Source organism: Pristis pectinata, chromosome 11 (assembly GCF_009764475.1).
Source record: "Pristis pectinata isolate sPriPec2 chromosome 11, sPriPec2.1.pri, whole genome shotgun sequence".
Lineage (NCBI taxonomy): Eukaryota > Metazoa > Chordata > Chondrichthyes > Rhinopristiformes > Pristidae > Pristis > Pristis pectinata.
Window position 1 is genome coordinate 34,715,004 of NC_067415.1, and position 21,476 is coordinate 34,736,479.

Sequence of the window (21,476 nt, forward strand, 5' to 3'; positions counted from 1 at the left end):
TTCAACTCCACAAGCAAAACAGTATAGGCATGGCTGGAACTATGCTTGCAGAGCATAACATATATCTATCACCAATGACTTAGAAAATCTTAGTCTCTGGATGCAATCTTCTTAACAGTTGTAGGTTGGAGCATTGATCCTAGAAGATTTTTGGGGTCAGGCTCTCTTCTCCCTTTGGCAAGTCAGCCTTACCTTACGGTTATCTCTTCCTCCTCATTGATGGATATCCAGCAAGGCCATTACTAAAATATTCATTAGAACATTGAAATAAAAGGTAACTATGACTTCAGTGCTCACCCATACTCACAACAGGACTTCAAATTGTAGTCTTCTTGGCCTTCATCTCTTAGCAGGGTGCAATGTCAAAGCCAGCCAACCATTGAACAACAATGTTGGTTTGGATAAACCCAAAACAGCAAATTCACCAAAAGCCCCAGAAAGCGTAAGAAGAAAAAAACATCTCTCTGAAAGGCCTGCTTCAATAGTGAATCTTTGAAACTCCACTTTCACCCAGCTTTTAATCAAGGCTCTTGGTCTGTATGTAGCATCATCCAAACCAATAAAATTCAACAACCTAAATTTCATCATTGAATTTCCATACTTTGATGAGACCAGGCATTCTGTTGGCATGTCTTCATGATTTGCTACTGAATTATTCCTCATGTTCCCTGCTTTTAGAGCCCCAGCCACCATGTGTGGTTAGTGATCCAAACAGGATCCAATAAATGTATCCAAATGATGAGGGTGGGCTTATACTAGGCAATTTGAATTGAAATTTGCAACTTTCAGGTCAAGCAGATAATAAAGCCCAGTTTCCCTACTGTCTATTGAACTGGGCTGCAGTCAGGCAATTTGGAGTCATAGAGTCACACAGCACGGAAGCAGTCCCTCCAAACCATCGAGTTTGGACTGACGATCAAGCACCCATTCACAGTAATCCTACATTAATCCCATTTCTTAGTTTGTCTAGTACTGTTAACTTCAAGTGTAAATGAACTAGTTCAGCTTACTTTCTCTGAAAAACACTAAAATATTTGAGCATAAATGCACTGTATGTGATAGGGATGGCTTTCCCTTATTTCATGCAGAGGGATTAATACAAATGAATTTTTTCAGCAGAAATTGTAAGTGCAGAAAGTAGAACATGTTTCTTAAGCCACAAATTGAAAGTGATATCAGAAAGGAAAGAAACAAAACAAAAACCATAAGACCCTAATAGTGTAAATCTGAAACAAAAACAGTAAATATTGGAACCAATTTCTTTAATCAGGGACACATAAGGGATGTTGGCCAGAGACACAGAAATACTTCTAGGCACTTACTAATTTCGGTATTAATTGGCATAGACCTCACAGGAAGCAGTATGAAGGACATGTAATCAAGGTAGCTGTAGAAGTTAATGGATTTCTGGTATATTGTGGCTGACAGCCTATTCTCTGAAATTGATATAGAGAAGTTGAGGAGGGGTAGAGATGCGTCAAAGATGCACCACATGAAGACAAGTGGGAGGTGAAAATTTAAAGTAAAGTTGACGATTTTTTTCTAACTAAATAATAACTATAACAAATAAAAATAGAAAACTGCTGGAAACACTCAACAGGTAGGCAGTATCAGTAGAGAGAGAAAATGAATAAACATTTCACATTGTTGACCTTATAACAGATTAGGATAGATAGGTTTTAAGGTGCAGAAAAAGAGGGGAGGGGAGAATGAAGGAGAAAAGGTCTGTGACTGTTAAAGGTGGGAGAGATTAAATGGCAAAAGGGATAATATGATAGTTAAAAGAAGTTGGTAATGGGACAAGTTGGGGAAAAAAGATCAGTTTGAAGGGAGAAGCAAATCATTATCTGAAATTACCAGGAGAAAGTACTGTGAATTCTGGAAATTTGAAACTAAAATGCTGGAAATGCTTATTATCTGAAATTGTTGAACTCTGGGAAGACTATATTGCATCTGGTCAGAAGACAAGGTGCCATTCTTTGAGTTTACATTAAGCTTTGTTGGAACAGCATCAGACAGAGAAGTCAGAGTGGGAATGGAACAGAGAATAAGCTAACAGATGATTGGAAGCCATGGTCATGGTGATAGAAGGGGATGTAAAATGCCATAGAGAGGGATGTAAGAGGCGGGGGAGTTACACGACTGATCAAGGAGAATGTCAAAGCGGCACTTAGAGAGGACATCCTGGAGGGCTCATCAAGTGAGGCAATATGGGTGGAGCTCAGGAAAAAGAAAGGTATAATCACTCTGATGGGGTTATACTATAGGCCTCCCAATATCCAGCAGGAGACAGAGGAACAGATACTGTATGTAAGCAGATTATGGAAAGATGTAAAAGCAATAAAGTAGTTGTAGGGGTGACTTTAATTTCCCCAAAATTGACTGGGACTCACTTAGTGCCAGAGGCTTAGATGGGGCAGAATTTGTTAGGTGCATCCAGGAGGGTTTCTTGACACAGTATGCAAATAATCCATGCAGGGAAGGGGGCATACCAGACCTTGTATTGGGAAATGAGCCTGGCCAGATGAGCAGAGTTTCAGTGGGACAACATTTTGGGAACAGCGGTTATAATTCCATTAGTTTTCAGATAGTTATGGATAAGGATAAGACTGGACCTTGACGGAAAGTGCTATATTGGGGAAAGGCTAATTACAACAGCAGCTGGGAAGAATAGCTTGAGAGCAGCTGTTATTGGGCAAGTCCACATCTGACATGTGGGAGTCATTTAAATACCAGCAGGTCAGAATTCAGGATTAACATGTTTGTGTGAGGAAGAAAGACAAGAATGGCAAGGTTTGGGAACCTTAGATGATGAGAGATGTTGCAAATGTAGACAAAAAGAAAAAGGAAGCATATATAAGGTTTAGGAAGGTGAAAACTTACAGGGCCTTTGAGGAATATGAAGGAAGCAGGAGAGGAGTTAAACAGAGAATCAGGAGGGCGAAAAGGAGCCATAAAATGTCTTTGGCAAGTAGGATTAAAGAGAATCCCATGGCATTTTATACATACATTAAAACCTAGAGGATAACTAGGGAGAGGCATTTAGACAGACACATGAACAGGCAGGGAATTGAGGGATATAGGCCACACACAGGCAGATGTGTAGTTTGGTATCGTAGTCAGTACAGACATCATGGGTGGAAAGGCCTGTGTCTGTGCTGTACCATTCTATGTTCTATGTGATGGATCGAAAGAAGGCGCTCTGCAAATCAGTCACTCAATCTGTGCTTAGCCTCCACTGTGCATATGGGAGGCACATCATAATTGGTGAAAATGGTATACTAAATTGAAAGAATTACATCACAACTTCATCTGGAGAGTGTTTTGCACTGATTTCTAGTTTCTGCAGCATTTTGCTTCCAAATAACAGCAAATTGTATTAATGTACTGCCCTTAATATAGAAAAATTCCCAAGCCTCATTACAAGATACAAGAGCAGATAATCAACAGCTTGGTCAAAGAGGTTGGGTTTAAGAAGTTTCATAAAAGAAAAAAGAAATTAAGTGATGAGATTTAGGGCAGAGCTTAGAGTCTTGGCAATTGAAAATATCACCACCAAATAAAGAACAATTAAACCGGGATTGATAAAGAAGATAGAACTGGAGAAGAACAAACATATTGAAAGGCTTCAGAGTTGGAGGAGATTATAGAGACAAAGAGAGACAAAATCATAAAGAGGTCTGAAAACAATGAGAATTGGTGCTGCTTAATGGCAGCCAATGTAAGCCTCTAAGAAAAGGGTGGTGAATAAATGGGTCTTCTTGAGAATTTGGACAGGGGTAGCTGATTTCTTGTTGACCTCAGGTTAATGGAATATATAGTAAGGGAGGCCAACCAGGAATTAAGTGAAACAATAAAACTGAGTGGGAACAATGGCATTAATCAGCAGCAGATGAGCTGAGACATGAAAAGAGTGGGACAATGTCACAATGAATGAAATAGGCTGTACCAGTGAGAGCACAGTTTTGTGATATAAAACTCATTTAAGGGTCAAATATAATACCAAGTTGTAAAACAACCAGCTCAGTATAGGAAAAGGCATGGATATAGTTATCAATGTACTGGATAAGACTGGAATCAGGAATGGTCTATGTACCAAATGAAAAGACCAACAAGGTCACTAAGTTTCATAGTGTTGCCTGTTATCTGCAGGAAATACGTGGAATCACTTGTTCAATGCATGAAGAAGGTCAGCCAGGCTGAGGAGGATGATGCTGGTAGGGGAGTGGAAATCAGCAGAGACAATGATGAGAGAGTGTGTCTGCAAGGAAATGAAAACTCTGGATAAATGTTTTCTATCACTTTAATTTAAAACCTTTCACTGTATCGTTCAAGCTCTGGAGCTGTGACATTGAAAGTTCACAAGCATGAAAGGATTGTTAATTTATCAGAATTCAATTAGAAATTATTATTTTCTACAGAAAATGCAATTCCAGTGGTAGGAACAATCACAAATGTGCACTGACTGTATACTAACATCTGCTTTTCATATTTGCTGTCAATATGCTGATGCAGGTTGGATAAGATTCCGCTTTAGATTAAATCACACTTACACTGCAGGATGCAAGAAAGCCACTCAGCTGCACTGTTCCTCTGTTATAACCCCTGAGCCTCTCCTACTTTATTAAGCCCTTTGCCCCTAGAAAATAGTGACACATTTCTAATAAAACATGGTTCCTATGGGTTATGGCCTATTATTGTTATTGCCTCTCTGTCTATGGCATTAAATCTGATCTTTCAATTGACCATTCCAAATTTCTTGTGAACATTTACCCAGATAACAGTAGATTATAATTTCCTGACCAACTTCAGAATATCATGCACACTGACAAGAAAGAAGAGAATACAAGTTATAAATAATTTACTGGTAAGCTACCATTATGATGGTGGAAATTACAGAATCAGAGTATGGAAATTCTAGATGGTAAGGTGCTAGGTGTGTGTACCAAGTGTTACACCTGTTATCGGTGATAATAGAAGTCCTGTCGATCTTAGGGCAAAACCTTGTTTAAATAATTTTAAAATGCTATGAGATTAGAAGACAGATTGCAAGCTCCAAAATACCAAGGTTTGCTGATGAGTATAGCAACAGGTTTAGACTCCACTGAAGGAAATATCCCAAATAATTGTTTCTGACCCCTCAGGATTGCAAGCCAGCATTGCTAGAAATTCAGTGACCTGACAGGAGCAGGGAAGTTGCCCCACTGGTCATATACTTTTCATTATATTGGGTATGCTGGACATCAATACAATCTCACACTACAAAATTAAAAGCTGCTCGGGGCCTCACACAGTATTCTGTGGCCAACTTCCCAGGAAGTATTCTATTCACACCCAAAACTTCTTAGATAAAGAAAGGTATGAACTGTGGAATGCATGAGCTGTGATAAACTGCAAAGCCAAATCCCATCGATCAAAACGGGAAAAACTCCTCTATAAGATGTTAATGGTTCCCTTGATTATCATTTTGGTGGAACCACGTGTCCATTGTAGTAAAACCATTATTCATGGGAACAGATGCTTGCTTGTTGCCTAGAAGTTATTTGTGATGCGATCTTCTTCCTGGACAAGTTTAAGGCAGGTTAAACCGATAGCAGCAACTTCCAAGAAAATAACATACAGAAAGCACTGTAGCTAATGCTCAAGTTGGATATGTGCTTCAATGGCCATTCCACCTCAGTCTCTTGCATGGTAGGGAGGCATAAGAGAAGGTCCGAAGAGCAGCTATGCTGCCAAAAGAGTAAAGAGGAAGTGAGGAAGTGTGAGAAGGTGACCTTTGGTTAGGAGGGCTGATCCTGCTAGAGTATTTGGGTAGCATAGGTCTTGAGGAGCAAAACATTCTGGACTCTCTGTAGCCATGAAGGTTACAATGACCTTAAGTATCATTCTAACCTATAACTGGGGATATTACCATTTTCTCCCAATACACTGGCCTATGTAACTTCAGGGAAAGTAAGAAGCAGGTTCTCTGCTTAAGAAAAAGAAAATTCATCTCCGTCTCATTGGGTGGAAAGCAGCAGGCACAGGTTAACTGATGGCCTCCATTAATGCTGCCTGACCTACTGAGTTCCTCCAGCATCTCGTGTGTTGCTCCAGATTTCCAGCATATGCGGTCTCTCTTTTGTCTCCATAGGTTCATTGATGTTGCAGGCTTCAATGTGCACAGCATAGCATGCAGATGGCACCCATATTAAAGTCATAAAGTAATACAGCATGGAAACAGGCTCTTCATTCCAGCAAGTCAGTACCCATTTACCATAATCCTATACCATTTTATTCTCCCTACGTACCCATCATCTCCCCAGATTCTACCATTCACCTACACTTTACAGTTTTCTTTACAAGGTAGGCCTTGGGACTTGCTTGTGAGCTTTCACTTTACAGAACTCTAAAAGAGGCAAGTTTGCAAATCATTAGTTAACAGTTCATTGGCTAATTAGCTCATTAACAGCAGCTAATAAAAAGAAGGTGGGGTCAAGCAGAGCAGCCATTGTGAGAGTGGGCCAGTGTAGGAGTGGGGAGGCTTCAGTGTGACGAGGCTGAGTAAGTGGCCCAGGTGTAGGGAATGAGAGCAGATCTTTAAAAAGGCTTCAGTGAGGATGCACAGGTAAGAACACGTGAGGTTTTATTTTGTTATTGATCCTTAATAGTTGATTCAGTGTAGGCAGGATGGTAGGTAGGGCAGTGGAATGCTGCTCCTGCAAAATGTGGGAAGTCAGGGAACATCATGGCCTCCCTGATGACTACATCTGTAGGAAGTGCACCCAGCTGCAGCTCCTGACAGACTGGGTCAAGGAACTGGAGCTGGATGTACTCAGGATCTTCTGGGAATTTGAGAACATCATATGAGATTTTTACAGAGGTGATTATATCCAAGGTACAGGCTTCAGATAGATGGGTGACCACCAGGAAAAGTAAAGGGAGTATGCAGACAGAGCAGGGTTCCCCTGTGGCCATTCCCCTTACTAAAAGGTATACCTCTTTGGATACCGTTGAGGGGGATGTTCTTTCAGGGGCTAGCAGCAGCAGTTGGGTCTCAGGCACTGCGACCAGCCCTGTGGTTCACAGGGAAAGGGTGCAGTCAGACAGGGATGATAATGATAGGAGATTTGATAGTGAGAGGGGGTTAGACAGGAAATTCTGTGGCCACAGAAGACACACCAGGATGATGTGTTATCCCCTGGGTGCCAGGGTCAAGGATGTCTCTGAGCAGCTGCAGAAAATACCTGAGGGGGAGGATGAACAGCCAGAGGTTGCTGTACATGTTGGTACAAAAGACATGGGTAGAACAAGGAATGAGGTCCTGCAGAATGAGTATAAGGAGATGGGTATGAGGTTAAGAAGCAGGAAATTGAGGGTGGTGATCTCTGGATTACTCCCAGTGCCACGTGCTAGCAAGGTCAGAAATAGAAGGATAGACCAGATGAATTCATGGCTGAGGAGCTGGTGCAGGGGGCAGGGATTCAGGTTCTTGGACCATTGAGATCTCTTCTGGGGTAGAGCTAACCTGTACAAGAGGGGCAGGTTGCACTTAAACCAGAGAGGGACAAATATCCTTGCAGGGAAATTTGCTAATGTGACACAGGAGGGTTTAAAGTAGATTGGTAGGGTGGTGGGACTCTGAGCAGGAGTCCAAAACTAAGGGGCATAGGTTTAGGGTGAGAGGGGAAAGATTTAAAAGGGACCTGAGGGTCAACTTTTTCATGCAGAGGTTGGTGAATATATGGAATGAGTTGCCAGATGAAGTGGTTGAAGCAGGTACAATGGTATCATTTAAGAAGCACTTGGATAGGTACATGGAGGGGCGAGGCTTAGAGGGATATGGGCCAAATGCAGGAAATTGGGACTAGCTGGTGGGCACTGTGGTTGGCATAGACTTGTTGGGCTGAAGGGCCTGTATCCGTGCTGTATTACTCTATGACTCTACAAACTAGGGCAATTTACAATAGCCAATTTACCTACCAACCACATGTTTTTGGTATGTGGGAGAACATCCACAGGGTCACAAGGAGAACATGCAAACTCCACACAGACAGCACCAAAAGTCAGGATAGAACCCAAGTCACTGGAGTTGTAGGCAGCAGTTCTACTAGCTGTGCCATTATGCTGTCTTATGGGGTATTGTTTTGTTGGGTCCTAAAGCCTTGGACATTTACAAATGTCTAAAGCATAACATATACAAAATATATAATGAAATAAAAACATAATTTTCAGAAAGGTACCTCTTGATTCATCAGTGCAGTTGCCAGCTTCTGCACTGAGGATGTCAATAAAGATGTTCCTCTTATAACTTTGCTCATTGCTGCCAGAGACTGATGAACACTTTGCACCAACCGTATGGCATTGTATTGTTCCAAAGCTATGAATGACTGGATAGGAGAACCCTGCTTCTCATTTGGAGGAGATATCTTTTGGTGAATTAGCTGAGAGCCCTAAGAAGAAAATGGTAATTGTTAAAAAGCAAATTAATTTAAAAAAACAGAAAATATTGATTAACTTCCTCTTATAATTTTATAAAAGATTTACATTGATTTTTCTTGTTTCAATTTATTGTTTGGTATTAATGGGAATAGGTTCAATTTCTTCTCAAGAAGTTAAAGGAGGATTATATTAGGAATGTTACATAAACCAGCATTCCACCATATGTTTCCTACCCAGCAAGATAATTAAAATTGCCTCCTCAGATTCAAAGAAAGCACATTAGATTTCCACTCTACTGTTCCAATGTTTCAGTGTGGAAATTTTATTCTTTGCACTGGCAGTCAATACAATATCTTCTTTTAAAGATAGAAGCCTGGAAGCTTCATCCTGTAACATAATGTTTATACATACTACATGATTGAATTTCTATAAAAAGGTTTACTAAAGAAAAGAGCAAAAAAAATTCATAGATATAACTGCCAGAGAGTGTGTTGAGAAATTAGACACTAATTCCAAAGACAGACTGTAAAATTCAAATTCAACCTACATTGTCGCTTGGCTGAAAAAATAAACTCTTGTTTAAATTTTGAGAGAGATTAAGTTTTTCAAATAAAATATTAGTAAAACCATTGAAAGCAAGGAACTCATTCTTTTAAAACGTTACATTTTTTCACACTGTGGGTATCAGTTGTTAGTGAAAAGCAAAGCAAATCACAGATGCAGGAAATTTGAAATTAAGAAGAAGAAAATTCAGGAAATACTCAGCAAGTTGGTCAGCATCTATGGAGTGATAAAACAGAGTTAATGCTTCAGGTCAATGAATTTTCATCAGAACAATGTCTGACCTACTAAGTTTTGCCAATATTTTCTGTGCTTGAATCAGTTGCTATTCTGCCAATTCAGTCTTGCCACACTAATTCTGTGTTAATAGGAAGGAGAGGAAGATAATAGTTCAATCTATATTCCATTATTCTATCTTGGTTGCCAATGAACACCATTGGATATTGGAATATTTACAATACGCAACATGTGGCACTGCAGCTAGAATTAACATAGTCATAGATTCACACAGCATTGAAACAGGCCCTTTGGCCCACCATATCCATGCTCCTCATCAATTACCCATCTACAACAATCCCATTTACCAAGACTTAGTCCTTAGCCTTCTGTGCCTTGACAATTCAGGTACTTCCCTAAATACTTAAGTGCTGTGAAAGTACCTACTTCCACCACCCACTTGGGTAGTGTGGTCCTGATTCCAACCATTTTCTGGGTGGAAAAAAATTCTCAGAATCCCCCAAACCTCCTCCCCCTTACACTAAACTTGTATCCTTCTGTTTTTGACACATCTGGTCAGGGAAAAGTTTCCTATTATCTACCCTGTCTATGCCCCTCATAATTTTGAATACATCAATCATATACCCCCCAAACCCTCAGTCTCCTCTGCTCCCTGGCCAATCTTTCTTCATAGCCACCATCACCCTCTGCCTCTTATCACCATGTCAATTTTGGGTCCTATTTGTCAGATTGCCTTGGCTCCCATGGGCTTTAACCTTTTGGACCAATCTCCTGCTGAATTTCCTCTGCAGCCTCTCCAGTGCATTTTCTTCCCATAGTGTGGTGACTAGAACTGCACACGTACTTCAGCTGTGGCCTATCCAAATTTTTTTAAAAGTTGAAACATAACCTTGCTGGTCTTATATTCTAGGCCTGGTTAATGAAGACTGGTATTCTGTACAGCTTCTTCATCACCTTACCTACCAGTGCTGCTGCCTTGAGGGATCAATGAACTTGTACACCAAGGTTCCTCAATATGCCATAGGGCCCTACCATTCATTGTGTATGTTCTACCATTATTAGTCCTCCCAAAGTGCATCACCTCGCACTTATCAGGGTTAAATGCTATTTCTCATTAATCTGCCTATTTTACCAACTAATCAATATCTTCAAAAACACCACCAATTTACATGTCATCTGCAAACTTATTAATCATTCCTCCAACATTCATATCCGTATCATTAATGTATATGACAAACAGTAAGGGTTTCATCACTGATTCCTGTGATATACTACTGATCACAAGCTTCCAAGCACAAGGACAACCCTCCACCATCATCCTCTGCCGCCTGTCACCATATCAGTTTTGGATCCCGAGTCCCAAGGACTCTAACCTTTTGGACCAGTCTGCCACATGGAACCTTGTCAAATACTTTACTGAACTCCATGTAGACTTCTCTGCTAAACCTATTGGAACCTTGTTCTTTTTAGCTATTTACATACTTTCTCTGGGGTCTGGCGACTGCTGACGCATAACCCCACCGAAAATTTCAGTTAATTAGCTAGATATCTTTACAGTTTGCATGCACTAAATGGATGCACAAATGATTTTTATTTGGACAGTATCTTACCTGGTTAAGTTTTTTCCAGAGGTTGAGAATGGGAGACAACTCATTGGACCAAATTTCTCTGTCAAATTTACACCCTGCTGTCATTGACCTGCTTAGAATCCGCAGCTGGGAAATGACCTGGGAGGGAAAAAGTAGTGACCAGGAATAATCAAACATGGGTAGATATGTGCTGACATTACAGTGAAATACAGATAAAGATTGTGCTTATTTACAGTGACCAATATACAAGATCCATTTACAATGACCAATATACGAGATCTCTGTTGTAATCTTGACACAATTCTACCAGAGTAGTCTTAATTTCTGCAAGGACCAAGAAACATTAGGTCCTGGACTTGCGACGGAATCTTCTGTTACTTTGTGGAAGCATTAACTGCATTATCACTGCCTGCATCTGAAGAAAACAACAATCTAAATACTAGAAACAGGGAGAAACTAATCAACATCACAATTTATTCTGTTAGCAACAGAGAGCCCTAAATTAACCCACCAAGTACTCCTCAAGAGACTTTTGTTAATTTAGCTAGCCATCCAATACAACAGCAATTATATTAATTGACAAGCTATGCCCAACGGCTTCTCCATGACAGCAATGTCAATACGAGATACAACAATGGTAATGCTTTGGATTTCTGATAGTTGATCAATGTGTGATTTTGATCTAGGCACAATGGATCAGATCACACATCACCACGTACAGGTATCCAATCATGGAATGCACAGGAGGTTAGACACTAACAAAATTGACTTGTCCATCCTCAACAGGATTCATCATTGAGTCTAAAGGTGTTCACTGGACACACTGGCCCTTCAGCTTTATGTCAGCCATTGTTTGTGCATCTAGTGCAGTCCCATTTAATTCTGGTATCGACACTTTGTTACTTTTGTTTATTTCACTGTATATTTGTTATTAATCAATCAACAGTAGTTTAAAGTGTTTTAAATAATTTATTCTTTACAGTTTTAATTATTTCTGATCTGCTACAGAACCAAATTCTCAAGATCACTAGTTGTACCGGGGTGCTAGTATGTGGGCAGCAGGTCAGATCAAGAACCAAGGCCTCAAAATCACTTGCTGTACCAGAGGGTTTGTATGTGGATCCAGCCCAACAATGAACGGAAGGATAACAAATGACCTTGACAACCCATCACCCAGATTGCTGACTTACAAATGTTCCCAGTCTTGTAAGATTTTGATTTTAAAATGCCCATACCACATGTTGACAACACTCCATCACTTTCCAGACACTACACTTATAATTTTCTCCAGCCCTACAAACCTCCAACCTTATTTCCACTAATTCTAGGTTTACATGTATTTGTGATCTCCTTCGCCTTCCTGGGCCACCAGCTGCCTGAACCCTAAGCTCTGCAATTCTCTCCTTCCACCTCCCTTTAAGATGGACCCTAAAACCAAACTTTATTTGATCTAACTTCATGTTGCAATAAATCCTCCTGTGGTTTACTCTCAGTTTATTAGGGATTTTAGAATCTTTTATTTTGTTAAAAACATTGGATAAAAACAAATTGTTTTTATTGCAGATAGGAAAACCTACATGTAAGAAAAGACAATGCAATTAAATTAAAATGAAGAGTAGGTATTCGGTGTCCAGTGTGGCTCCATGATAGTTCTTTTGCCTGTCACACCCTGTGTGTTTAAACTCCATTTCCAAGATTTGATCAAATAAGCTTAACTGATATACCAGTGTAGTGCTTTAGAGCATGCTGAACCATGGAAATGCTAGCTTTCAGATAAAATGTCTGACCTCTCAGCTGACAGAAACAGTTCAGCCTAGAAATACAATTGGATCCAAATTGCTAACCACGCACTAAATTATAAGCACACTTTCTCTCTTGCAGCAAAAGGCTGCAGACACCAGTGATGAGCTGTAACTGAAGGAGGCTGAGTGTGACCACACATCCTTTGCCCTTTGGAAGAAAAGTTGCTGATCATTACAGGCAGGGAGAGGAGCTATGGTCATGATAAATGGCAACTTTTGATGATTTTTAAACAGCGATTGTTCACACCTCAACCTTTGTTCCTCTTATTTATATTTCACCTTATATACTGCAACAACTTTTACCAGCAACTTCTCTTCCTGCTCTCTCTTCACACTAAAAGCTTACCCTTGTCCTTTATTATTAAGATGCTGGAAATACATTACATCAATAAGGAAAGGGCAGCTTCTCTGAAGCTTCAATGCCAACCAATGTGACCATAGCAACCAGAAGCTCAAAGACTGAAAGCATGAATTGTCCAGGGAGTAAATTACAGAAGTGAACTTCATTCACAGGAATGCACAGGAATTATATCAGAAGGGTAAAGTGCCACAGATGTCAGCTTGCTGGAACGTGGGATCTCTAATAGCAACAGAATACACTGATGATTACCTAGAAAACCGCAGTGTCAATAACATCCCCTCACATACTGTTGTGCAAGTCCCTCCACACTAAGTCCAGCACATGAAAGAATGAATAAATCCCTGCTCCAATTAACCTCAATACCTTGCTCCAACATCTGTATTTCCTGATGAATAGCAGCCTCCTTAAAGAACTCAGACTATGTATAAAATACATTTGCTAGGAAAATTTCCACTCTGCACTTGTCTTCTTTGGGATTCTGTCAGCATCAAGGATAACTTGCTACCACTTCAGATGTGTGGGTTTTGCAGTGACTTGATGAAGCCAATGTGGAAAAGCAGAATCATTCATAGATGGGCCAAGAGGGTCCTGATAGGTTGGCCAGCTGGTTAGTTTGTGTAGTGGTGTGCTCCTTCCACCATTTATGCAGGGAATCTCTGTGCTCCCGATGCACGGCTTTGAAGTTCTCAATACCATCCCAAATACTCCTTCTCTACTTTGAGCCATCAAAGGCCAGGGATTCTCATGAGCCAGTGGGAATGCTGCATTTTTGAAGGTGGCTTTGAGCACAACCTTGAATCATTTCTTCTGCCTCCTGGTAATCTCTCTCTGTAACTGAGCTTGGAATAGATTTATGGGGGTCCGATGTTAGGTACACAAACACCATGGCCTGTCCAATGGTGCTGACTGAGTATAATTAGCACCTCAATGCTGGGAATTGGCAAATTGGTTTATTATTGTCACACGTACCAAGGTACAGTGAAAAACTTGTCTTGCTTACCATCCATACAAATCAACTCATTTCAACAGTGCATTGAGGTAGTACAAGGTAAAATCAATAACAGAGTGCAGAATAAAATGTTACAGTACAGAGAAAGTGCAGTGCAGGTAGATAGTGCAAGTGTAAGTGCACAATGAAGTAGATTGTAAGGTCAAGAGTCAAGGGAACCAATTGTACAAGGGAACCATTCAATAGACTTATAAAGAGGGATAGAAGCTGTCCTTGAGCCTGGTGGTACATGCTTTCAGGCTTTTATATCTTCTGCCCAATGGGATGGGGGAGAAGAGAGAATGTCCAGGGTGAGTGGAATCAAGGCAGCGAGAAGCGTAGACAGAATCCATGGAAGGGAAGCTGGTTTCTGTGATGTGCTGAGCTGTGTCCACAACTCTTTGCAGTTTCTTGTGGTCATGGGCATAGCAGTTGCCATAGCAAGTCATGATGCATCCAGATAGGATGCTTTCTATGGTGCATCAATAAAAATTGGTGAGGGTCAAATGGGACATGCCAAATTTCTTTAGCCTCCTGAGGAAGTAGAAGTGCTGGTGAGCTTTCTTGGCCGCGGGTGGAGAGGGGAAACTGACATTGGTTTGTTTATCCTTCCAGTGAATTTGCTGAGTTTTGTGGAGACAGTACTGGTGGTATTGTTCAAGCGTCTTGAGATGCCTGTTGTTGGTAGTTCAGGTATGCTTGCATTTATCTCATTGATCAGGACCTGAATATCCTTTTGAGTGAATACAAGTCTCCTTTCCCTCTGCAACCTCTGCCTCCACAGGGCAGCCAAGGTCTGTGTTACTGTTTTCTGGCTCCAGGGGAAGGACGTATTTAAGGACTGATGGCCTTTTTTGCATTCAAAGTACTTGGACATGCCTGAAATTGAAGAGGTCCCAATATGAACTACACAGGTTTCATTTTGGAAAATTTCTTGATTCTTTATGAAGGACCCAATTGGGTGTTAGCACTACATGCACCCATGTTTCAGTTCCTCAAAAACAGGGGCAATCCGATTTCTACACAACCATTCCTAAAACTACTGAAATTTAAACTATTTGTTTTTCAACATCATGCTGTAGAAAATTGTGAATAAAGAACAAAAGTCATTTGGTAAAATATTGTCGTTAATCACTCAGCCATGACAGTGTGAATCCTTAATCACCAACTCTGCTTTAATCTTACAAATTTACCACGTTATTTTTTTCAAATGCCTTATTAAGAATAGCATCTTAAGTTTTTGAAAATAAATATACTGAACATATTTATTCTGTAATCACTTGATAAAACTTTAGCACTCCAGAACTCATACAAAAGACAAATTAATTATTATTGCCTAGCAAGTCACCCGAGGTGAAGAATTGCACATGACCTTTGTACCATTGTAGTTAATGATCCAAATTTTAAGCTGCATGATAAATGTATCTGATTTATCACCATCACAAACCAAACATTTGATTGATCCCACTTGCAGTAACCACTTTGCTATAAAATTTTCAAAATTCTGGCAACCTATTTTAATTCCTACTTGCTTACAACTTCCATTACACCCTCTGTTGCAAACTTCAACTGCCTCAGATACAACAGACCAAGTCCTGCATTACTTTGGAGCCAGTAATGTGTTGCACACTGAACAATTTTTCACAAATATCTCAGTGTCTTCGTGTGTTAGGAAATTCATCTTCTCATTTTGGTGGGATTTTTGTTTTCCCTTGCACTCTCCCCCTCCCTCCTCCAGCATAAAATGCTTCCAAATTATGTCAAGTCACAAAATTTGGCCGCATCAAGATGTTCAAGCTCAAACATCTGAGAAACAAGAGTTTATTTTTTTTCAGAACCACAAGATGTTTCCTCCGAAACTGTGCTATTTAAAGGGCCAGCATTCAAACATGGCCTCACATTCATGGAGCTTCCAAGCCACAAGATCATTTGAGGCAGCTGCTGCTGATCTCCGCCACATATCACAGTTTGCTGCTCACTGCTGCATTAGGGAGGTTGTCTAAACTCAAGGAAAGGAGACATAACTTAATCTACTTTATCTTAGCGCATGGGTGAGCATGGCCACTTGCCTACTTGGCAGGCTTCCACAAAGTACAAACGTTTAGAGATTGCACTCCCCTGCTGCAGCTCTGGTGGACCTCTGTGTCCCAGAACGTAAATAACATGCCTCCTGTAGGTCATGTTCTCCACCACGTTGTCCAAGTCCCACTGATCTCCCACCTTCCTTCCAACATTCCGGTGTCATCAGTAGCAACTTTCCCAAGTAACCGATTGTGGTACTTTCTTCTGGAGCTGCAAAGATCATAGCCGTGATCCACGTTGAGAACAGTGAGAACTTGCATTAATTGGGAACACTGAATTGAAACTGTCATTACATAGTGACATTACTCTATAAACTCACACTTGGAAGTCTCACTTCATGCAACTTTCACAATGCTTTCTTCAAGCCAGAAAATGATGGACAGCCATTTCAAGGTTATACATGATGCCTTTGCTTCACTAACAATTAAGCCAACCACTCCAACAGCCAGAAGTACCCTTGGAAGGACAGCAAGTGCAGTAAGGCACCTAGGCAGCAGTAGGACTGACAGCACGTGTGAGATCGGTGGTGAGCAAGAGGTATAAACAGAGAGACAGGTATAATGGATACGGTCACTTTGTAAGGGGCTGTGTGTCAACATGCGGGCTTTGTGGAAGAGGGCAAGTAGTAACCAGGTAAGGTTTTTTTTCTCTTCTTTTTCTTAGTAGAATGGACTTGGGATAAAGGATATGAAGTAGGGGCAGTTGTATGCTCCTCCTGCAGAACATGGGAGATCAGGGACATTTCCAATGTCTCTAGTGGCCACAGCAGCGGAAAGTGTATCCAGCTGCAGGTCCTGTCAAGCTGCACAGAGCAGTTGAACTCATCATAGAGCATCAGGATACAGAACATGTCACAGATAATATGCTTAGTGAGTTAGTCACGCTGTAAGTACAGAAAGAAAGGAGGTGGGTGACCATCAGGAAGGGCCATGTGCACAGGTAGTGCAGGAGTCTCCTGTGGTCATTCCCCTCTCAAACAGATATACTGCTATGAATATTGTTGAGGGAAATGTCCTCTCAGAGGAAAGCAGCAGCAACAACCAAGTTTGTGGCACCACGGTTGGCTCTGATGGACAGCAGGGGAGGGAAAAGTCCAGGTGAGGGGAATAGACAGGCACTTCTGTGACCAAGACTGAGACTCCAGAATGCCAGAGTCAGAGATGTCTCAGATCAGGTACAAAATATGCTGAAGTGCGAAGAAGAACAACCAGAGGTTGTAGTACACATTGGTACTAATGACATAGGTAGAAAGAGGGATGAGGTCCTACAAAGTGAGTTTAGGGAGACTGGCAGAAGGTTAAGAAAACAGGACCTCTTGGGTTGTAATTTCAGGATGGCTCCCTGTGCCATGTGTTAGTGAGGACAGAAATAGAAGGATTGGACATGTGTGCCTAAAAAGTGGCCACACCTGGGAAGGCTTTGGGTACCTGGATTTATAGGATGGCTTCTAGGGAGGTGGAAGGTGGGATGTGTACAAGACGGATGGGTTGCACCTACACTGGAAAGGAAGCAATATCCTTGCAGGGTGGTTTGCTCATGCTACTCAGGAGGATTTAAACTAATTTGGCAAGGATTGGAAAACATAGTAGCAGTGCATAGGGAGAAAAATGTGAAGGATAAATCAAGCAAGTCTAATGGGTAGATCGGTCAAAGGGCTGGCAGACTCAATTACATTTACTTTAATGCAAGAAGCCTCACAGTTAAGTTAGATGAGCTTAGAGCATGGATCAACACTTGGAATTATGATATTATTGCAATCACTGAAATATGGTTGAGGGAAGGGTGGGGCTAGGATATAGAAGTTTCAAACAATGATGGAGGGGAATGCAAAAGAGGAAGGGAGTCACAGTACTGATTAGGAATAAGGGAGGAACGATCACTTTGCTGGGGTTATACTATAGGCCTCTCACTAGTCAGCAGGAATTATAGGAACAGATACTTACATATCAAATTGCAGAAAGGTGCAAGAGCAATAGGGTTCATAGTAGTGAGGGATTTGTAACTATTATTGACTGGGATTGCCTTGGTGTAAAGTGACTTAGATTGGGCAGAATCTGTTAAATGCATCCAAAATGTTGTATGTATGGACTTTGACAAGGCATTTGACAAGGTCCTGCATTGCAGGCTGGTCCAGAAGGTTAAAGCACACGAGGTCCAAGGCAAGTCAGCTAATTGGATTCAATACTGCCTCGGTGATAGGAGGCAAAGGGTAGTGGGGGAAGGTTGCTTTTCTGATTGGAAGTCTATGACTAGTTGCACAGGGATCGGTGCTGAGACCCTTGCTGTTTGTGATGTTTATTAATGACTCGAACGTGAATGTAGGAGGTACATTAGTACATTCACGGATGACACAAAAATTGGTCATGCTGTGGATAGCAAGGAGAACTGTCCAAAACTACAGCAGGATATAGATCAGATGGAAAGTTGGGGAGAGCATTGGCAGATAGTATTTAATCCCAACATGTGTGAGGTGATGTATTTTGGAAGATCAAATACAGGTAGTACATATACAGTAAATGGAAGGGTGCTAAGGAATGTTGCTGAACAGAGTGTCCTTCGGGTTCAAGTCCATAATTCCCTGAAAGTGGCAACACAGGTAGAAGAAGTGGTGAAGAAGGCATATGGCATACTGGCCTTCATTGGTTGGGATATGGAATATAAAAGTTGGGACATTATATTGAAACTTTACAAAACACTGGTTAGGACACACTTGGGAGTATTGTGTGCAGTCCTGGTTGTCACATTATAGGAAGAATGAAGTTGAGCTGGAGGGAGTACAGAAGAGATTCACCAGGATGCAGCTTTTGGAGGACTTTGGTTATGAGGAGAGACTGGATAAGCTGGGTTCCTTTTCCCTGGAGAGGAGGAAGCTGAGGCGCGACCTGATCAAGGTATATTAAATTATGAGAGGGTAAATAATCAGAACCTTTTCCCCATGGTAGACATATCAAAAACAAGGGCCATAGATTTAAGGTGAGAGGAAGGAATTTTAAAGGGAATCTGAGGAGAAAGTTGCTTTTTTTCTAAACAGAGTGGTTGATATCTAGAACTTACTGCTAGAGGAGGTGGTGGAATCAGATATAATTACTACGGTTAAGAGACACTTAGACAGGTAGTTGAAAAAGCGAGGCATAGAGGATACAGACCTAAATGCAGGCAACTGGAATTAATGTAGCTGGGCAAAAAGGTTGGCATGGATGTCGTGGACTGAGGGCCCATTTCTATGCTGTACAACTCTATGACTCTATAAGAGTTGTGCCTTACGATTCTAAGGCTTAGCAATGAAGACTGTGATAGAACTTTGGTATTTTCTTCACTAAGACCATGTGTACACAAATAGCATTAAGGGCACTGGCATTGTCAATTTCTATGAATCTGGTTCCCCTCAGCAAACTGAGAATTATGTGCACTGTTTGATAACTTGCTGCACACAAATGATTCAAGAAAATGACATATAAATTATTCAGCTGACAGGCAATGTGATAGATCTGCAATTATTCCATAAGGTCCTGCCTTTACAAAGGTCTCGAGGATGAGTGTACTTCAGCCTTCTGTGCATGTTCCAATTCCTACACGTTCTGAAAAGTTCAGTTTGTAACAACTGTATAATCACAGCTCATCTGTGATAACCATTTTAGACTTCAACAACTAAAAACTTCTTTTCCTGATAGTGCATTCATTTTCGTTCAGCTGTTGTTATTATTTAGACACCTCAGCGCTTTGCAGGATGCTAGGCTTGCTCATCACAAAGCTAATACAATAAAATAAAGGCTGCCAATGGTGACTGAGCTACAGCCAGCCAGAATGGAAAAGACTGAGGAATTCTTCTGTCAATCAAGGTTACTGACTACACAGCCAAAAATAACTGAGACTATATTCATAAATTATACACAACTATCCTTCAATTGCATTTTCTGGAGAAATTACCTTGCTTTTACTGGAAGAAGTTGCTTATTATCTCTGCTCTTTAAAAGGAATACTTACACAGGAAATTGATTTTGTTTGCTGTCTATAGACTATTCGCTCAGAGACATACAACTCCAACTAAACGGCAGACACAGTGTTGGCAATAAATACTCTGAAGAAAAACCATGAACACATTCTACAATTTCCAGGCCACTTCATCCACTACCACAATTGCCACGTTTTAAATACCTTACTGAGAATTTTAATGGCTATTATTGTTTTGACCCATTGCAAGATCCTGCAATTGCTGACGCAAAGCTCCACGCCAGCAACAGCATAAGCCAAGCCTTAAAGGGACAGCAAAATACAAACAACACCTTTCCAAATGCTGGGGGGCTGTGCAACTTTAAGAATGGATGTTACAATGGTGGAAATAGGGAAGGAGAGTGCTCCCAGGGCCTCAGAGGAGCCTGGACAGGCTGGTGGACAGCAGGAAGCAAAAGTTATGTTGTCTGTGCAGACACAAGAGATTTCAGACGCTATCATCTGGAGCACAAAAACTGCTGGAGGAACTCAGCAGGTTAACCAGCAGCTGTGGAGGCAGAGGGATGGCCGACATTTTAGGTCAAGATCAGTCCTATTTAGGTCTACATCAGTCCTGATGTTTGCGCAACTGGACCGAGGAGAACCTCCAGGGCCAAGCCAGGTGCTCCTGGCAGGATTTTACCAAGGCAGTCTCTGTAAAAGGTAATACTATATGAATCCAGTCTATATCAACACTTTGGAAAAGCCTGAAATGCAGGCAAATCCCCTTGCCCATCCTGTCTGCTCCCATGGACTGAAGGGAAAGCAGATGAAGGCTTTTCTCAATGAGTATGAAGCTTTGGTGACTTCTCTAACACTGCAGTAAACAATGACTGGAAAACTGTGGGATGTTGCACAGGTCAGCAGCAGCAACGGGATGTTCCAGTTGGGAAGATGAGAACAAGCACGATGTTGACCTCCAAGAGCAAAGGATTCCAGGCACGTACGTGAAGCTGTATTTGAAATTGCAGGAGGTCACAGTGAATTCTGTGAAAGGACTGGGTAATTGTCTGCTCCTTGGACAAGTCTAGCTATGAGTATGCGTCCCTGTAAACTTGAGTGATAAAATAGTGGAAGATGACCCCTTCTATTCCTCCTCCAATACGGCCTCCATGGCTGTGATGTCTCTGAAGCCTATGATTCCATCACCATACTATTCAGCCAGAAAAGTGTAAGGTTATACAAATCTCCACTGGAAGTTAGTTTTGAATGCATAAGATCATTGAAGACACAAGAATAATTAGGTGTGAACAGTTTGCCATGTAAGCAGTGAGGCAGAAGAATGGTATGGAGCAGCCTGCCAAATAATGTATTTTCAGTGTTGTTCCTCTGATGGTTTTGTTTCCATGGAAACAGGGTTAGTAAAAGTTAATTGTTTTGTGAGTAAACAAGAACTGTTTTCATACCAATGAAGTTGAAAATCATACTGGAGACAAATATGAGCA

The 21,476-nt window shown here is 41.1% G+C and overlaps 1 protein-coding gene across 3 annotated transcripts in view; it reads right to left on the reverse strand.

The window, feature by feature from the left end:
• Nucleotides 1–21,476, reverse strand: part of LOC127576305 (cytoplasmic dynein 2 heavy chain 1) — a 380,433-nt gene that overhangs the window by 53,146 nt on the left and 305,811 nt on the right. For all 3 annotated transcript variants that reach the window (XM_052026810.1, XM_052026809.1, XM_052026811.1), the window contains 2 exons: nucleotides 10,830–10,946; nucleotides 8,223–8,432 (listed from right to left, as the gene is read on the reverse strand). In XM_052026810.1, the coding sequence (XP_051882770.1) occupies nucleotides 8,223–8,432; nucleotides 10,830–10,946 (327 nt within the window). The remainder of the gene's footprint in view (nucleotides 1–8,222; nucleotides 8,433–10,829; nucleotides 10,947–21,476) is intronic.